Source organism: Wolffia australiana, chromosome 10 (assembly GCF_029677425.1).
Source record: "Wolffia australiana isolate 7733 chromosome 10, ASM2967742v1".
Classification (NCBI taxonomy): Eukaryota; Viridiplantae; Streptophyta; class Magnoliopsida; order Alismatales; family Araceae; genus Wolffia; species Wolffia australiana.
In genome coordinates, this window is record NC_135844.1 from 6,034,611 (window position 1) to 6,055,000 (window position 20,390).

The 20,390-nt window shown below is 40.3% G+C and overlaps 2 protein-coding genes across 6 annotated transcripts in view; one reads left to right on the forward strand and one right to left on the reverse strand.

The window, feature by feature from the left end:
• The first annotated feature begins 1,397 nt into the window (after positions 1-1,397).
• On the forward strand, positions 1,398-4,880 carry PMZ (zinc finger (AN1-like) family protein). 2 transcript variants are annotated; one of them, XR_013582844.1, is made up of 3 exons: positions 1,398-1,541; positions 3,032-3,442; positions 4,616-4,880. XR_013582844.1 is itself a non-coding variant. In XM_078582137.1 (2 exons), exons 1-2 carry the CDS (start codon positions 1,437-1,439, stop codon positions 3,389-3,391), a joined length of 465 nt encoding a protein of 154 aa, XP_078438263.1. In that variant the 5' UTR covers positions 1,398-1,436; the 3' UTR covers positions 3,392-4,306. The 2 variants fall into 2 exon arrangements, 1 of the variants encoding a protein (XP_078438263.1); XM_078582137.1 differs by lacking the exon at positions 4,616-4,880 and having other exon boundaries at positions 3,032-4,306.
• Positions 4,881-12,636: 7,756 nt separating this feature from the next.
• The window catches only part of LOC144708570 (uncharacterized), an 8,322-nt gene continuing 568 nt past the window's right edge, over positions 12,637-20,390 (reverse strand). Inside the window, exons 3-11 of one of the 4 annotated variants that reach the window (XR_013582815.1) lie at positions 19,487-19,620; positions 15,608-15,675; positions 14,953-15,359; positions 13,802-13,882; positions 13,595-13,657; positions 13,430-13,494; positions 13,130-13,351; positions 12,898-13,014; positions 12,637-12,686 (exon numbers count right to left, since the gene is read on the reverse strand). Coding sequence is in view for 1 of the 4 variants with exons in the window: in XM_078581962.1 (XP_078438088.1) it covers positions 13,432-13,494; positions 13,595-13,657; positions 13,802-13,882; positions 14,953-15,359; positions 15,608-15,675; positions 19,487-19,620 (816 nt within the window). In the remaining 3 variants the exon portion in view is untranslated. Of the gene's footprint in view, positions 13,015-13,068; positions 13,352-13,429; positions 13,495-13,594; positions 13,658-13,801; positions 13,883-14,952; positions 15,360-15,607; positions 15,676-19,486; positions 19,621-20,390 lie in introns of those variants that run through there. The other 3 variants (XR_013582814.1, XR_013582813.1, XM_078581962.1) reach the window with 3 other exon arrangements.

Genomic DNA, 20,390 nt, shown 5'->3' on the forward strand with positions numbered 1-20,390 from the left:
GGGGAAAAGGAGGCTGAATAACATAGAACTATATGTGCATATAATTCTAGGATGTGCATAAAGAAGAGACATCTCTCGACAGGGAAGAAGCAGCAGCGGCACGTCACAAACTAGCTACCAACTGAGCTCCCTAGATGTAGTAAATGAAGATGGGTGCCGGACATGAAAATAAGGCCTGGCCCCTTCAGATTCTCGGTTCGGGCGGGCTCTGCTCTGTCTGAGGCTCGTACTGGGCCGGAGCAAGGTTCTGAAAGTCTGTCAGTTGTTGTTCTTCAATCAAAGAATCTGAAAGAAGCGGATAGAGCTGGGCGAGGAGGCAAATCTGCCTTTTCTCACTAATTCCACTCAATCTTTTACACCGATGTTTCGTACTCTCTCGACCAGGTCATCATAAGAAAATACTTTAAAATATTTCCGAAGTTAGAGAAGGCGTTTAGCGCTTAGGAGCAAAAGAAGAACCTAGCGCTTCTTTCTTGCAGAACCTGCCGAAAAAGGTAAGATTAGCGCTAAGAAGCAACCCTTGTTTAAGTACTAGCGTCCCACTTTGTTGTACTTTACTTGACTCTCCCCCGCTTTTTCATGCTGAACCTCAGCCGCCAGGGGCTTATGTAGTGGTCGGCATTCCTACGTGCTCCTCCTTGCCCCCCTACAGGAGATTCGAAAAAGGGTAACTGAAAAGTGACGATTTGATTACGAAGGTGACTGGGGTGACGGTTTATGGATGGATTCAGTGGTAGTCTCTGACACCCTCCAACTCCATCAATATCAACAACATGTCGTGACTATGACGGTTTGTTCCGACTTTGTTGACTTTGTCAGAAAATACAGGGGGGGGCAAGTGAGCAGGTTACAAAGTGAAGATTCATCTTAATGTTACGAAGTCAATTCAGATACATGTTACGAAGTCATCTTCAGATTCAGAAGGCGCGCAGCGACTCAAATGCTCAACTTTGGCAATAGGGAAGACATGGAGCCCATTAGTGGAGTAGAGGACGCAATCATATTTAATTTTTAAGTGTTCCTCCTCTCACAAATTCTTTCTAAATTTATTTCAATATAATTAGAGAAAGTGGGCTCCTGTACGAAGAATAATCAACAACCATAAATACATTTAGTTATATATATATATATATCTAGAGAAAGAAGGCCGCTTAGCCTTCATATTAAAATTTTAAAATGTTTTTCCTCTGGCACATTCTTTCTCAATTCATTTAATAAAAAATAAAGAACGCGGTTCCTTCTAAGAAGATAAATATTTCTTATATTTTTATCTAGAACTTGAAATATTATTGTAATTTCTCTTTCATAATACGAAGAAAAAGTCTGGAAGGTTCTAGAATCTTCTCCACTGTCTTTGAGCCCAAGGCAGACACGCTTCCGAAAACTATATATAGACCTCCCGCTAGGATCTTCAGCAAGGCAAAGAAGAAGAGAAAATGGCGTGCGGTACAGAGGCGTTTCCAGATCTGGGACGGCACTGCGAGGAAGAGAGCTGCGGTCAGTTGGACTTCCTCCCGTTCCTGTGCGATTGTTGTCACAAGGTACCGCTTTGATTATCCGCAATTTCGGTGTTTTCGATTATCAGATCGCAGTTAATCTCGCCGTTTTCCGCGACTGCTCGAGATCGAAACCTGGAGACTCGATTTACGTTAGACTTTGGTGTGAATTACTCGATTTACTTTGGTGTGAATTATTTGTTTGTTAAACGAAACAATTGGAAACTGATATAAATCGTCAGATCAGCAGTTAGCCTAGACGTGATTCAGCTCGTTGAATCGTTCTCCACTGAGAGTTCATGATAACCGTATCAATTCTATGCTAATTGAACGGAAAACGGTGAAGTTTTTTTCATCAGATTTTAGTCAACAGAGAATCCGATGGCAAATCTTCGTTAATCTGGAGGAGATTCTTATCGTGGAATCGACCATGTCGATATGATCGACAGATGATCGTTCTGCATTGAGATTCTACGATAACCGTATCAATTCGATGTTAATTAAGCGAACAGCCGAGAAATTAGTTCCGTTTTCAGATCATAGTCAACGTAGAATCCAGAAGCCAATCTTCGTTAAGCCGGAGGAAATTTTAATAGTGAAATCATTCTTGTTTGTTTCAATTCTACGTTTGTTGATCCAACAACAGAGATTATCTCCATCGTCGGATCTTTATCAACTCATAATCCGGATATGAATATTCGTGACCCCGGAGGAGGTTCTAATCGTGGAATCGATCTCGCTTGAATGCTGGGCGTGACGACGATATCTGACGAGATTCAAATCGAGAAGCCATGCGCGGATTCCGAGCTGGAAATTTAAACTACAATGCAATTAAGAATTCAAGCTAGAATGCAAGCTAGAATTCAAGCTAGAATTAAAGCTAGCTATCTAAGTTTAAGTTGTTCAAGCTAGAATTCAAATTACAATTCAAAGACTAGAATTCAAACTAGAATACAAGCTAGAATTCAAGCGAGAATTCAAGCGAGAATTCAAGCTAGAATTCAAGATAGAATTCAAATTACAATTCAAAGACTAGAATTCAAACTAGAATACAAGCTAGAATTCAAGCGAGAATTCAAGATAGAATTCAAATTACAATTCAAAGACTAGAATTCAAACTAGAATACAAGCTAGAATTCAAGATAGAATTCAAGCTAGAATTCAAGCGAGAATTCAAGCGAGAATTCAAGCGAGAATTCAAGCTAGAATTCAAGATAGAATTCAAAGACTAGAATTCAAACTAGAATACAAGCGAGAATTCAAGCTAGAATTCAAGATAGAATTCAAAGACTAGAATTCAAACTAGAATACAAGCGAGAATTCAAGCTAGAATTCAAGATAGAATTCAGGCTAGAATTCAAGCGAGATTTCGAATTTTAATGCAAGCGGGAATTCGAACCAGAATTCAAGCGGGGATCGAATTAGAATTCAAGCGAGCATTGAAATTAGAATAGAAATTAGAATTAAACAAGGTTTTATATAAATGAAAAGCTCCGATCTGTGCTGTCTGACAGGGCCTAATTCTTTCCTGGTAGGCGTTCTGCAAGGAACACCGAAGCTACGCCGACCACGGTTGCGAGAAGGCGGGCCACGCAAGCCGGACCGTCGTCGTCTGCGAGGCCTGCTCGGCCTCGGTGGAAAGGCGAGGGGGGGAGGACGACAACGCAGCCCTAGCGCGCCACGTGGCGTCCAGCGGGGCTTGCGATCCGAGCAAGAAGAGGAGGACCAGATGCCCGGCGAGGGCGTGCAGGGAGAAGCTGAGCTTCTCCAACGCCGCGGCCTGCAGACTGTGCAGGCAGAGGCTGTGCCTTCGCCACCGCTTCCCCGACTCGCACTCCTGCCGCTGTCTCCGCAAGACGGACCCCCCCTCCGCCTCGGCTGTCCGCGTCTGTTAGGAATCTCCGCCGGATGACGTCGGATGACGGCCTTGAGCGCGACGGATGACGGTATCTATTTACCTCTCTCTCTCTCTACATAGCTCTCTGTCTCTGTCAGTATCTCTCTCTCTACATATGTCTCTGTCAGTATCTCTCTCTCTACATATGTCTCTGTCTCTGTCTCTCTCATTATCTCTTTCTCCACATCTCTCTATGTTTCTACGTCTCTGTCTGTCTGTTTCTCTGTCTTTCTCTACATCTCTCTCTGTTTCTCTGCTTCTGTCTCTCTCTTTATCTCTGTCTCTCTGTTTCTCTCTGTCTCTCTGTTTCTCTGCCTCTCTCTCTTCATCTCTCTCTCTCCGTCTCTCTATGTCTCTCTGTTTCTCTCTCTATGTCCTCTGTTTCTCTGTCTCTTTCTCTCTCTCTCTGTTTCTCTGCCTCTCTCTCATCATCTCTCTCTCTGCCTCGCTCTCTGTCTCTCTATTTCTCTGCCTCTCTCGTCATCTCTCTCTGTCTCTCTGTCTCTCTGTTTCTCTGTCTTTGTCTTTCTCTACATCTCTCTCTCTATGTGTCTCTCTGTTTCTCAGTCTATCTCTACATCTCTCTCTCTATGTGTCTCTCTGTTTCTCAGTCTTTCTCTGCATCCCTCTCTCTCTATGTGTCTCTCTGTTTCTCAGTCTTTCTCTGCATCCCTCTCTCTCTATGTGTCTCTCTGTTTCTCAGTCTTTCTCTGCATCCCTCTCTCTCTATGTGTCTCTCTGTTTCTCAGTCTTTCTCTGCATCTCTCTCTCTCTCTATGTGTCTCTCTCTGTCTCTCTGTTTCTCTGTCTTTCTCTGCATCTCTCTCTCTCTCTATGTGTCTCTCTCTGTCTCTCTGTTTCTCTGTCTTTCTCTACATCTCTCTCACTATGGATCTCTTTGGCTCTTTTTCTTTGTTTTTGTGTCTCTCTCTACATCTCTATTTTTACATCTCTCTCTATGCGGTCTCTCTCTGTCTCTGTCTCTCTGTTTCTATGTTTTTCTTTCTCCCTCTACTTCTCTCTCTCTATTTGTCTCTCTCTAACTCTCACTCTCTCTATCTCTCTTTCTCTATTTGTCTCTCTCTGGCTCTCTCTCTATGTCTCTCTCTTTTTCTGTCTCTCTCTCTATATATATGTTTCTCTGTCTCTCTCTCTATGTGTCTTTCTTTCTCTCTCTCTTTGTCTCTCTCTCTACATCTGTGTTTATATATGGGATCTGCAGTGGTCATCCATCAATATCACCGACCTAGGATGGCGGCGCTTATGACGGCTTTGGTTTCGTTGATTATGATGATGACGACGAGTATGGCTATGGCTCTTTTGTCAAAGATGTTGATGAGGATGGCTTCGGATTCCACTATGATGATGATGAGGATAGCTTTGTCCTCCTCCATGACGATGATGAAGATGGCATTGTTGGTGTCATTGTTGAATGAGCTTATCATGGGTGTTTACTTATAAAGGGTGATTTGATATTTTTTCCCAAATGTTCATGGTGTGGTGAACAACAACATTCCATTTTTTTAGCAATTTAACCTATAAAGTACTCACCATAAAAGTGTTTATCAGAAATTATTGAATATATATCTTCTCAATTATTGAAATATCATTCATAGGATTTTGATATGAAGGGAGGCTACATGGCGCTCCGTCTTTGACCATAAACCCTATTACATTGTTTCGTGACACCAGTGGTGTAATTGCGCAAGTGAAAGAGTCTAGGTCTTATTAGAAGTTAAAGAACTTGCTAAGACACCTCATTTGGCAAAAAAAATCATCTTTAATAGGAGATTACATTTTTCAACAATATAGCAAATCCGTAGATAGAGCCATTAGCTCAATGTAGTTTGAGCATCACTCAAAAAGAGGGTTTGTTCCTTTAGAGTGATTGGCTTTTGTCCAAGTGGGAGATTAATAGAAATATATGTCGCCGGCAAGTCAATCACACATTTCATATCTCATTCAATGTTCATTAATAGAACATATACATTATCGTGCAGGTGTGACGCTCATAATGAAGTCTATGAATACATGATCGGACTTAATGAATTATGATGAGACCGTAATATGGAGATCATTAGCCTTTAAACATGTGTTCTAAATATTCATATTCGAACGATACATGAGAAAGACACCAAAGTATCCGGATAAAATAATACTATCTAGCCTCACTCAAATGATGAGTATGGCCGTTCCCGTAGCCATTAGTGCATAGATACAAAGGATATATAGTAGATGTTCTTTAGTAGAAAGAGTTCAATGAATCGACCTGTATGAATCCCTGAATGGTATTATATAGAACTGTTGAAAAGGTTGATTCACATCACGGTTGTGTAAGTGATCCTTAGACTTGAGACATCAAATACGTCTTTTGGATAGACGATTATACTTTGGCTATAACATACAAGTCCCTAATCATGGGATTCTAAATAGTATAAATTTGGGTGCATCAAGAAGTTTACGAAGACGATTGAGTGGTCAAGATGAGATTTTTCATTGTTGATATAAGAGGTGACAGCTCAAGGAAGAGAATGCGATGAAGTATTTGACCAAGGTAGTGAAATATCGAGAGAAGAGTTCTCCAATGATTTTTGAATGCACCAGTATTAATTTGAATGGTCGATTACGGTTTGACAATTGGCCATACACTCAGTCATCCTAGGACTGTCAAGAGGACGAGGGACTATATATACACTATAACAGATGACGAACAGGTTCCATGAGGGAGTCGATACACACTCCTTTGTATCTTCTAGAACACAAGGTGTAGCTTGGCAACCGTGTTGGAGGCTCAACCTATCAATTGGTTAAATTGATCTAACTTTAATTAATCTATATGATGATATAAGTTAATTAATTTGGAAGTCCAATAAAGATTATTGGTCATTGGAGTCGTTGACTATACAAATACATTTGCCTAAAGGATCACACGCAAATGGTCTTTGGACATAGGTAGATATACTTAAGTCTTAGGGTTTTTTATGAAAAATACCTAATTAGTATAAATATGGGAAGGCCCTGAATGAAATTCACCCAGGCCAGAATTGTTTAAGGGCCTTTCCCTTCTTCTTATTTCCCCCGACGCCTCCTCTCCACTCTCGATGCGATAGGGACGATGTAACAATGACAACGGAGCGTGAATGAAGTTTGAAAGGATGAAGAAAGGAGATTCGGCGTGCCAAGGATCATGTGGATACGTCTAGAGGCTGCACAATTGAGCAGCTCGACTCGTCTCACTCTAAGATCCAAGAAATGACATATACGAGCTATGCACAAGTTCCTCGTTTCATGTTTTATGGATGTCATTATGATTTCATTTAAGTCTTACGCTTTAGACCATTTTGAAGTCTTCATCTAGATCTAGGCTTCTACACTAGGCTCATGTATCAACTTATTAAGGACTCTGATGTCCCAATAACCTTTATTGGTCATATAAATTAATTAATTGTATTATCATATAGATTAATTAATATTGGATCGATTAAATCCCATTGATAGGTTGAGTCTTCAACCGGTAGGCTGCCAAGCTACACCATGTGCTCTAGAAGATACAAAGGAGTGTGTATCAACTCACTCATGGAGCTTGTTCATCATTGGTTACTATGTATGTGCAGTCCCTCATCCAATCGGTCCTCCATGTTTGTAATATTTGCATTCGAAAATCATCAGAGAACTCTTGTGAGATCGTTCATTGCTATCTCCTGTCATACTAAGAATGGATGATTCTATCTTGGCTACTCAATTGTCTTTGTGAACTTTTTGATGCTCCCGAACTAACACTATTTAGAATCCCATGATTAGATACTTGTAGGTCATAGTCGAAGTACATGTGTCAGTCCACAAAATGTCTTTGGTGGCTTAGGTCTAAGAACCACTTACACAACCATAAAGTGAATCAACTTGATTGACACAAGAGAGATCTTTTCACTAAAGATCACCCACTATCAATTACTAGTGTCTCCACACTAATAGTTACAGGACTAGTTATACTCATCATACGAGTTTGTCACGAGTATCCATTGAATAGGAATATTATGAACACATGCTTAAACATTAGTGATCAATGTATTACGATCTCATCATTGTTCGCTATGTTTGATAATGTATTCATTATAAGCATCACAAATGCACTATAATGAATATATTCTATTCATGAACATGCAACAAGATGTGGAATGTGTGATTGGCTTGAGGGCCACTTACTATGTACTAAGTAGGGAAAATTACACAACTACCATTGTTTAAATATGAACCTTAAAATGAAATATTTAACTCAATGTCTGGTTTATCACTAGCCCGCCTTGAATTATTCCCACACCTGCTCTGGTGCTGAGACTTAGTTCCACGCTAACGAGAGGAAAACAAAATATAAAGAGAGACAACTCTATGTACCTTCCACCATAAAGTTCATTAACCGCGTCATCGATCTTGCCAATCAATGTCTCTATAACAAAATATTATTTATTGTTTGTCTTAGTTGGGAGAAACCTTTATAGAAAAGACAGTGTCATTTTTCAATGCTCGATCACGAGGTCCCCACTTGTGAAAGGATCCAATAAAACAATAATGGTTAGCACCTTATTCTCTAAGAAAAGGTTCATGTATGATAGGGGACCATCCTACCGATGATGACACAGGACGATGTCAACCACGCTGAGCAGCTTGAGCCGATGTTTGCGACCCTCGCTTCAAATACTTGGCGTAGCTGATCTTAGTAAGTATTGAATTTTATCTCTTGTATGATGATTTTCTGGATATTTTTGGATTAGGCCACCGTGTTTTGGGCCTTATCCGTTGTCTTTCGTTCGTTTCCCTCTTTATTGTACATTAAGGGGATCCTTGTCTTGCGATGGTTTTCCCTTTTTGTTAGCCCACTTAGGCATCCTCCCTCTTCTATATAAAGGGATGGCATGCCCAAGGACGGCTCAGAATTGTCATTTGAAAATTGAAAGGTAGCGTTCATAGAGTTTTCATTTCCCTCTTACTAGAGTAGCAGTTGTAGATCCCGTTTGGTACGAGATCGTGGATCCTTCGCCGCCACACCACATCTCCACGTTGAGACCACTCCGTGGAAGAATGTCATCAATGACGCTTGATCCTGCGCTCTCTCGAGGTTCTTGAAGCCAATCAAGAAATCCCTTGGTCTGGTACGTGTGCTCTCAAGAACTCCTCATTGGAGCAGTTGTTCATTTCAAGAATCATCCAAGAATCAACTTCTTGGACGAGCTTCACATGGTAATCTCCACGGACTGGCCGCTATTCACACATCCCTCAAGCTCCCTGCCCTCAAGAAAGGCTGCCGCTTCCTCTCGCCGTCGTCCATCTACGCGTCCGCCGCTCATCACCGTGCATGCGTAGCCTAGTCGTCTGCACGCACCTGCCATTACCCGTGGGGTGACCACGCGCTATCGCGCCCCCCCCCCCCAAAGTCCCCGTGCACGCTGATTCTTTTCCCTGCACGGCCCGCGCTTCTTGCTTGCACGATTGCTGTGCACCCTGCCCACGTTGCTACACCTGCACGCTGCGGCCTTCGTTGTGCCTCGCTTCTTGCCTGCGCTCACATGTTGATCGCATTCTAGCACCCAACACCTGAACGCCATCGTTTGATCGTGTTGACTGACTCCACGCTACTACGCTCCTTGGTGGAACATCGTCATTGTGCTGCTGAATTGCTGCTGTCCAAGTCATTCCCAATGCGTTCGGAAGATGTCCTTGTTCTAAGGCTTGTCCCACTCGTAGAGGTACCATCGCTCCCTTCCTTCTTCAGTATTATTACTTTTTTCAGTGCTGTCTTCCGCTATCGGTTCCTCTGCCAGGATATAAAATAAGATAAATAGGATAGCCACCGCTGTCGAGTGTTAGGATACTCTTCATGGTTTTCTGACTGAGTTGCTTGATAGAGGAAGTCTTGGACGCCTACGGGTTATTGTAATCCTCTCGTCATTGGTCATCTTGTGATCTTTACGGGTCATTGGGAGTCCAATCGCAAAGATCTCCTTTTCGTAAACCTATTGAATCGTAATTCACAATCATCAGTTCACCTTATACTCTAGCCGAGAGAATTTTCTTAAATTGTGCATACATCACATTTGATGCATTCCCTAATCTCCTGTGTTGTAACACAAGCCGACCGATCTCGGCGATTACGTGTTACATCAATGTACTTTTGGAATTAGATCTTTATAATATCACATGAATAATAGACTAATAACATTTATACAGATCTAAAGTTTCTGACACCTGAGAAAATGGTTTCACATTCATTCATGAAAATAAACTATCTAGGGGCTTCATCAATCATAATACCAACATGAAAATGTCCATTAAGGGCACAGTTTTTTGTCACACTTTATGCTGCATTGTAGGATGGATCTATGATTTCATCAAAGTATTTAAGTAGCTCCCACTTATACAGATAGATCCTTAAGTCTAAATATATATTGTCATTATGTCAGCAATATCTTTCTTTGCAATTGCGTCATGAAAGATGTTGTGTGTGTTGTTTCCCCTAGTAGGCAATTCAGGAGGAATGGGCCTATGATTCACCATGTGAAGCTTAGAAAAAATCTTCATATATTCTTTTCAACATAGGGTTGATTCATGGACTTCTGTCACATGGGTTCTAACATGGGCCATAGCATCACCCAACATGTTGTTCATGTTTGAGTGTTGTCATCAACATCAAATGTGTCATTGATATCAATTGTGTATCTGCTGTCATCTTGATATGAATGAATGCCCACATCTATAAGTAGATTGTGATGGTAAGACACATAGAAACTTCATTGACACATTGGTGATGATATTGAAGGTATATGTCGCTAATGTGACATGTCTTTTGGATGTGAAGTACACATTCATGGGGTCCATATTCTCCAATAAGATACTCATCATGTTTTTTATCAAAAAAATTATGTCCTAATTGTTGTAATCCATCAATAAAAAGTTGTAATGGATTAAATGCGGCTGGAAATTATTTTTTAAAAAATAAAATTTTAATGATACGGGATTTCTCTAGCAGCCAAAACCTGCATAGTGAATGTAGCAGAATCATGCTCATGTTATCACCATCATGCTTGCTGAAAAAGCACTCAAATGGAAAGTACATGCTCCCACATTTCCCATTCCTTGTCGACCCAATGAGTTAATATGTCTTATAGGCTTAAACTATTCTCTTCAGTGAATAGATTAATGGTCAGTGACTTTGAGGGAAATGAAGTTGTAAAATAACAGTTTTCTCACTGTTATACCTAAGGAATGTAGTTTTAAAATAACAGTTTTCATCGCGATTATGGCGGTAGTGTCCCTCGTAGTGTGGACATTCCTCACCCTCTCTTCTCCTTGGTCATTGGTAGGTAATCCAGCAATGTTGGGCATTGTAGCAATGCCACCTGCTCTGCCTATTGTCTTCCCTCCATTGTAATATATCCCTGTTCCTCTTTCCTTTCATTTTTACCCTTCTATCAACATTGGTTGGAGGTTATTCTGGGATTTCTTGAAGTGGGGAGATTCACTTAGATGCGGTAGTCATGTTGTGGGCCATAAGAGGTCTGCTATCCTTGTTTGTGGTGAATTGTAGTTCGAGTTAAATATTTGGTGTAGAATTATTTTCTTGGATTGGGAATTTGTTGATTGGCTTATTTTCACCTGGATTGAGTACTTAGATGTGAAGTGAAGTTTTTTTGATGCAGGCGTCTGAGTGTTTATATTTCCAACACATACTACACACTCCCCTTCCCCCTCTCGGGTACCATTTTTTGCCATAACTATTCATTCATGGGCTATCCTTCTCTTGCTTGGTTGCTTTTTCATGAATGATCAGCTTAAAAAGTTGACTATAAAATATCATGGGAGAAGGGGGCCTATTTCAGAGTCATAAGGGAGAGAAAGAAGCCATTTTTGGGGAACAACAAAATGTCTATTTTAATATCTAACAGTTTAGTTCCAAAGACATTAGGTGAAACATTGATCAAATTTAAGTTTAACATTCAATCTTTAAATCAGTTTTGAATATATGTGGGGTTACCTAGATTTAGGTGCACCTAAAGTCAATGATGATCTATTTTGAGTCAACCCAACTGTTTTCTGATATCATGAACATTCAACTTGTGATTTTATCTTTTTCAAAATAATGGATGAATGAATTGGGAGTTCAAGGTGACAAATTGTTACTTTGAAGTCCACTTGACAATTCTGTCTACTGTTGATGACTCCAACCTGCCCGGTTGATGATATATTTACAAGTGCTCAAGCTACAAGAGGTGAAACATTTGGTCAATTTTCTTTCAAGGTGTAGCTCTACAGCCATAGGCATGAACGTTTATTTTGTTGTGTGAACAGTCAAATCTATTTTTTTCTGAAACCAATTTCTCATCCAATTTTTTGGTGTATAATCGTTTAAAAAAAGTTGGCACTCAAAAAATGAAAAATTCACAAAATATGAATATTATATAAAATCTGCTCATAGAGTTCAACGAAAAATTATATAAAATTTATTGAAAATAAAAATCAGGAAAGAGATATCAGAATAAATAGATCGAGATCACAGAATAATTTTTTCCATACAGATTGGCGAGTTACTTCAAATTCCTATGAAAGCCGTACTAAACATTGTCAAATGATATGATTAGAAGGATCGATCAAAGAAAGTTATTCTAGGTGGCTGATGAAACATGCTCTTCTGAAGCATTTGCAATACAGCTGTTAACATTAAGAGCAAGAACATCTGGTGAATGAATGGTACAGCCATAATTTTGAGATAAATTGAGATCCTTCTAATCATATCATTTCACAATGTTTAGTACGGCTTTCATAGGAATTTGAAGTAACTCGACAATCTGTATGGAAAAAAATTATTCTGTGATCTCGATCTATTTATTCTGATATCTCTTTCCTGATTTTTATTTTCAATAAATTTTATATAATTTTTTCGTTGAACTCTATGAGCAGATTTAATTTTTCATATGACCAAGTTGTAAAACTTCTTTTCACACATTGCATCATTAAGCTTGCACAATAAAATATTAGGGAACCTGGTGCCAACATCTTGCCTGATAGTTCCTTGTGGGCATGGTCTCCAGAAGTTTTGGATACTCTTTTTGAAGGGAACTCCACTTCAACTAGAACACGACCCTTGATATAAAATATTATGGAGTAATTCACAGCTTTTACACCTGGATATATCCTGGCAAGCTGTGTTGCATTATTACACCCAACTTATGACAAAAAATACACGAGCAACGATGGCAGCTCTAACGCATTTTGGAGGCATCTTCAATATTTCATGATTTGATCTACAACAGTTTGAAGGGTATCAACTCAGATCATTAAAAAAGAAATAGGTGACCATGATGGACGGGGATGACTCAGTGGGTACAAATTTGATGTGTGTGACCCCCAAGAAGACAAAAAGGCAACATTTGTTTTATTTTTCTGAAGAAAATCCATGGGTTATTGTTGAGGATGAGAGGTTAAAGGAAATGTGATAGTATCCTACTTGCTCACCTTTGGAAATGCCTCAGTCAAAGGCAATAACAAATCCCACAAAGAGGCTTTGCACAAGACTAAAGGAACACTTGAAACACACATGGGGCTCACTTAAAAAGAGAAAGCAGAATTGACCTGGAACAACAGAGAGAACATAGGGAATGAATGAGGTGGAGAGACAGAGGAGAGTAGCTATCATAAAATATTTTATAAAAATAATGCAGTTTAAATTTGCACTCTTGCACATCACCTTCATCATCATCCAGTTCAAAGTGGTGGTCATTAGCATTTGTCACCCATGCACGAGTGAGGATCATCATCATCCTTCAACCCTACTCTTTATCTCTCTCCTAGGACTGATGATGGTTAGAATTTTGCAGGTCCGAATGATGACAGCCCCTGGGACATGACAATGCAACGTCATCCGTCAGTCATTGCACCATCCATTTCCGGATGTACCAATCCCTGGCATCTGCTGATCATGAAGATCGACGTGAGAAGATATACTCAAGAAGGATACAAGAACAAAAGAAGTGAACGGTTGCTCTGCCTCTAAGGACGCCGCTGATGGGTGGGCCGCGGCAAGAGAGCGAGAAGGATCTTCTTCCTTGGCCCCTTCAATTGGAAAACATACCCAAACAAGTGAGAAGCCCTTCTCCACTGGCATTTTAATTCATATTTCTCAACAAAAAAATGGAATAACAATTTCACATACCATCGGGATTCCCAGTTCTTTGAGATCATTTTCGCCCATTTGTTTCAAAGTTTCCAAGTCAATCTGCACATCAGAAAAGCAAGATCCTTATTCCCATTCATGCAACTCATCACTGATATCAGTTACTCCCATTCATATTTCGGAAAAAACGAGAAATAAAAGATTTTGATCAAATCGGACGGTCCAAAGAAAAGTGTAAAATATAACCTCCTCTGCTTGAAAAATAACAGAGTATTTGTCCAGCCCTAGTGACTTGAGGAAAGTAGTCACAGTTCCCGGCTCCACAGGCTGAAGAAAAATCGATGAAAAAAATGAAAAGTGAACACTTCGATGATTAATATATGAAAATTCCCAAAAATTTTAACTGCAATATTAAACATAATAATCTTTGTAGCAACTCCTAGAGATGTAAAAATAAAGAGAACCCAGAAAGTAAAAGACGATTAAAGTCAGAAACAAAACATCTAGGAACAAATAAGTAAATTCCCGAGTAAATTACCCCTCACAACAAAACATATTTCTTAATGCCTAAATAAAACCTATTAAGAAAACCCAAGAATTAAAGTAGGGTGACAAGCAGGTACCACTTAAGCACACAGCAAGAAAAGATATATGTATTTCCGTATAATTCTTACCCTCACATGAAAACCGAGATTCCCAGTGTCTGAAGATATGCATATAAAATCATTAAATGGCAAGCCTGGAAAAATAAAAACAAAAAAACCGTAGAACTAAAATATGATGAAACCAGATTCGGCATGAACAGAAACAAGCCAGATATGAGCTTTAGATAATCCTAACCCCAAATGAAAAGCTATCATCTCAATGACTAATGAAAGGACTGCCAAATACCATTCTACAGGAATCCTGGAAATAGTTGACAAAAGAAACCCAAGAGAGAAATATGTTCATCCCACGAGATTATCGTTTTTGTTTAGGGATTTTACTCTTCAGACAAAAATATCTGTAATGCTAAATTTCTGTCTTGGAAACAAAAGAAACCAAGAGCCTAGAAAATCGGAGCAAAACTGATTTTCCACAAATTTCAACCCCAGAAAAAAAACTGGCAATCTCAATACTACGGAGACCCAACTAGAAAAAAAATAAAAGCCAAAGAAAACCCACATGATATATTAGAAGACCCATCAGATCAAAATCAAAATCAAAATCAAAGGCCACAATCAATAAGCGGCCAGGAAAAAATAAACCAAATCAACCCAAGAAATAAATGTATGTAGGCCAACAAGGGATTATCAGTTGTAGGCCAACTCGGAAAAAAAATAAAACTGAAGAAAACACACATCATGCATTAGAAAACGCATCTGATCTAAACCAGGATCAAAGGCAAAAAAATTCACCAAGAACGGGGCCTTCATGGCACCAGTGGGAAGAGGCCGATCAGGGAAAGACTGAGCCATTGAAGGGAAACTCGCAGGTCTTGGACCCGCAACAGGCATATTATCCACCATCATCGTCTTCACTGGTCGCGGATGCGGAATGGCCCTAGAGGGTCCCAAAAATCTGTCAGGGGATCTGCCTCTGAATCTATCCAACGGCTCAGATCTTCTCATAGAGATCATCCCCTGCAGATCATCGGAGCTCCTTGCGGCAGGGATCCGACTAGAAGAGCCGTTGGAACCCATACCAAACTTATAGGGCACTTGAGAAGTCCGATGGAGACTTTCACGCAGGTCGACCTCTCGCATTCTCTGCCCCTTCTTCTGCATGAGCTTGAACCGGAGGTCATCCTGACCAATCTGGTTGGCTTTTCTCCATTAAGGGCACACGCAAGGGACATTCAAGACTGTTAGACAACAGGGTGAGAGAGCTCAATCAGTCTCCAGTCTGATGTTTTATGCAAATTTTTAATCACCAATCTGTCTATTTAAGGTATATTGAGTGTAATGAAAAGAGAGGTGCGTTGGCCAATGCTATTAACCGACTTTCTCTCTTACCTCCCCCCAATATCTTTCAGTTAAGTAAACGATAGAATTGGCAACAAAACAAGGATACATGACTGGAACTGGCCACCATTTCTGAGGCCACTGCTAGAACTCAAACGGTTATCTTCCCTCCGCAGGCTGCACATCCATAAATATATTAGAACATTTATGAACAACAATAACTAATAAAAGATGTACGGGCATTACAAAGAATAAAGTCATTGAAATCCAGGAAAGACCACTTGGCACGCCAGGGAAGCACTCATGTGCCTGCACTGTAAGAGAAAGGGACACAAGAAAGAAGCCTGTAAGGCTATATGGTTGACTTCCACAGCATACCCAACCCCACGCTGCCACTACTTAGGAGCCAGAAAAGGGAGATTAGTTCTCTACAGCTGGTGCTGATGTCAATCATCCAACACTCATCAACTTCTATGCCCTGAAGAAGGATCTGGACAAACTGACGAATATGCCCTGCAAGAAAAGTACCTCTATGGCTTGTACTGTTAAGCATCGCACCTTCGTGGGCACATATGACTCATCATTTCTCAGATTGGCTTCTTGGCTCTAACGCTACCAGCCATCTGACTCCACATCCTTACAAGTTTGTTGAGTACACTGTCTGCCCTGGCAGTCAAAAAGCTCCGACAAGGGGAAGAGGGGGTGGGGGGGCAAATCCTGGGAACATTTTCCCCTAAAGTTAAAAAGAGGGTTTTCTTAGATAAGAATGAAACAAGTTAACTGGTTCAGCAAAAGCAGGAACCTCCTCTGCAACCGAGGGTCGCAAATTTACTGGCAGGATGATCGTGGTGGGCAAATCTACCCTATCTTCAGGCTTGGACGAATCGTTCAGCCACACCTGTAGTTTTGGAGATATATGTTATCAACTCATTGGAATATAACATCATGGGAAACACACGTTTTCTTTGTTGGTGGATGGTTGAAAGAGCAGAGTAATGTGCCGTACCTTTGATACCAAGGAGACAGTGAAGAATGAATCATCTGACCAAGTCAGACTGATGGAGACTCTGGTTGGCTGATTGCATTAAGAAAGGGGAAGCAGACACAAACTCAAATCACATGTTTTCCTCTGGTTGGCTGATGGAGACTTTGTACAATGCGCACATCTCCTCAGCTGAGTACCAGACATCTATTGCACATTATGAGCACACATCAACTCCCCGAAAATTTGAAGAAGCTCTATGTGATCCTAATTGGAAACAAGCTATGGATGATGTGTGATAAACAGTCAGTGGGATGCCAAAGGGTATACAACCAAATGTATAAGGTAGAGGGTACATTAGAACGGTACAAAGCAAGATTGCATGCAGAGGGGTACCAGACACATGGAATGGACAACAGTGAGATGTTTGCTCCTGTAAGCCAAGTTAAATACAGTCAGTATTTTACTTGCAGTAGAAGCCAAGTTGAATCGGTGACTGCATAAATACAACGTAAAGAAGGTGTTTATTCATGGCGATCTTAAGGAGATCAATATGTAGGTGCCTCCGGATACTACAGATATGCACCCAAATGCAAAGTATGCAAGTTAAAGGCACTATACGGACATGGTCTCCATTTTTTCATTCAAAAAAAATAGGCACTACACAAACTGAAACAGTTCCTGGGATCATGGTTGGTGAAATTTTCACAGGCTATGAAAGATATAGGGATTGACCTAACGATGGAGATCACAACTTATTTGTCAAAACAGGTATGGGAGAGAAGATATTTGTCTTACTGGTTTACATTGGCGATATAATCATCATTGGCGATGATGGAGAAGAAATTTAAGCCATGAGTCAATGACTTTCTCATGCCTTTGATATTAAAGCTCTTGGGCCTCTGCATTACTTCAGGCGGCATTTTCATTTACTGGAGGAGACAGGTATGTGTACCTGTAAAACCATTAGTTGTGCCCATTGACTGTGAGAAGAAGCTACCTCAGTCAACAAAGAGCAATACCAGAGATTAATTGGTAAGCTCATCTATCTCAAACATACTTGATCAGGCATTTGCCTTCAGGGTCGGACTCCTTAGCCAGTTCATGTACTCCCACAGAGAACTTCTTGTGCAGGAGGCTTTCAAGTTGGTAGCCGATTCGAAGGGGACTGCAGGACACGGCCTGGTGTTTCTTCAGCATGAAAGCTTGTAGTTAGAAGGCTACACGGATGTAGATTTTAGGGTTGAGTAATTGAGCATCGTTAAAACACAGCATACTGTATGTTTCTTGGTGGGAATCTAGTCATCTGGCAAAGTAAGAAGCAAAAAGTTTCATTATCAAGTGCAGAGTCAGAGTACTGCCTGGGAAAAGATCTTGACATAAGCTTCCTTCGGACCTACCTAGAAACTGCAGGAAGAAAGTCCATCTCATAGGTGCAAATTCGAGCAGCATGTGAGGACCAGGCTTGGGTTGGAATCTCTGCCCACAAATAAGGGGCAAATGGGATGTGCTGAAGGAGTAATTCTTGAAGTTGGTTGTCAAGGAACTACGGGATGGACCTGAAGATCCTTCACTCCAGAAGAAGGCCAGGCCGATTCAGTTCACCTACCCACGTCTTATCCCCATTATGTCAATACCTATCTCCATTAATCTATCTACATCATTGTTCTTCTTCGGATCATGAACTCTGCTGTTATTGGAAACAATTATTACTGTTAGTAATTCTTGGATTAATCAACTTGGATCCCGTCTATTTCGAGTTGGATCTACGGAGGTATGTATCATATCTCCAGCTAGTTCAAGGTGAGTCCACCACACTCCATGGTGATGGCAAATCAGCCATGCCATTGCACACAATACAGTTAAGCATGACATAAAGAAGGATGTAGAGCTCAACATGCACTACATCGGTGAGAAAAATGACTACGAGGTCATCCAGATAAAGTGTATTCCATCAGCCAGTCAGATGGTAGATGTTCTCACCAGAAGAATGCTTCACCATCTCGTTTCTAACTTGAATGTGCAGAGTAGAACCTACCAGCTTGAGGCAGAGTGTCCGTCATAGTATATGTTCATTGCAATTCTTTGTTGTGTTGTAGGATGTTGGCTGATGGGCCCAACCATTAACACATTCCCGTTGTGTTGTCCAACCTAGTATTTAAGCTAGGTTACCTTATGAATGTATATCGAAGCTAGGCTAGATCTGACACGAAATGATGAGAGGTATGTGGAGCACACGCCTACAGAAAAATAAGGAAGCAGGAGAGCAACTTCTGTAATTACTCATGGTTGGCCTCCTTAAGGGAAAAGATCTGTAATGCCCCCAGTGGGCTTCAATGACAGAGATCCCTAACACAGACTGGGAATCGTCAATAAACATTTAGCTCTTTTGTCAGGGGAAAGCAGTGACCCTGAACTGGTTAGGACAGTGCCTCTGCATCTTCAGATCTCATCTTTATCAGTAGAAACATGCCCAAATAGTAAAGGATCCCTAATTATGGATAAAAGATGTCGATCCGACAAGAGCACTGATTTGACACGAATATTATAGAGCTAAACCTGATTAATTTTTTTAATTTCTAACAATACGTGATAGTTTTGTACAGATGTAGCCGTTCCCTAAAATGGACAGGCAAGAAAATGTACATAGTTAGCAGATTCGGGAAGGAGGATGCAGTCACTGTTCTCTCCGTCATCTTTTCTGTCTCATCCTATTTTTCTGTCGTTCTCTCTCTTTCCCTCAGAAGACTGTCTTTAACAGAAACATACATCAACGTCTCTATCGAGAAGCTTTGATCATTGGGAACATAAGAAGACACAAAATCAGACTGCATTGGATCAAAGGAGAAATACAAGGATTGATCTGCAGATCTCTTATGGCTGAGATTCGAGAACTCATTCTCTTCCATTTCTTCATCCTACCAAGTAGAAACCCTAATAACCTCGACATGACCAAACTGATAAGAAATCAGACGAAGCTTTTAAAAGTCAAAAGAACAAAATTACCGTTTTCTTGGGATTGGATCCCCATATTCATCAGAGTTGTCATCGTATCTATCCCTCAAGGACCTCTTAACTCCCGACGACGTCCCTTGATCAGATTGAAAGCTCTCAGCAACGCCTCCAGATCTTTTGACAACCTGAAAGTCAGAGAGATGAAGGAGATATGTAAACAGAAGGATTTTCTTTTTTCTCTGGCTTTATTTAAAAAACCCCCAAAAGAACTACTTTTACTCATGTTCTCAGTAAACAAAGGCATCCTTAGAAGACACTCTGACCAGCTTATGAATGGGTTGTTATGGCAAAAACGATCATATTCTAACGGCATTCAAAAGCAAACAGGAAACAGAGATTTAATATTTAAGATATTCCTTCAAGTGAAAGGACGGGCGTGAATCATAGTTTCTCACCATCATTTGTTTTAGGAAAAATGTAAAAATTCTGCAAGTTTTTACAGAGATCCAAAGGCAAAGTTTTATACTTAATCAACAGCTTGAAGTAATTCCAAAATAAATTCAGTATGAAAGTTGCAGTTACAATCTTTAAATGAGTCAAAAAATGTAGAATAGCATTATGAATTAAGGAGATACGGTAGAACTATTTTTTCTATTTGATGCCGCTCTCCATTAAACAACTTAAGGTCCTTATTTCCCTTTTCATCATCAATTCAAGGACTTATTGAACTGAGTAAATAAGTCGTCTCAAATCTCTAGAAAAAAAGATTCTATAAACAGAATTGAATTAGACATCAAGCAAAAAAATTAAGACCGACATCCGAATCGTACTCCTTAGACAGAGTAGTCTTAACCAAGAATCGGGATCGCCAACAAATTTAAGACCATCGAATGTCCCGAGATCCCCTCGTGCGATGGATTTAAAATGGAAAAGTTGGATTTTTTGGGGGAAAGTA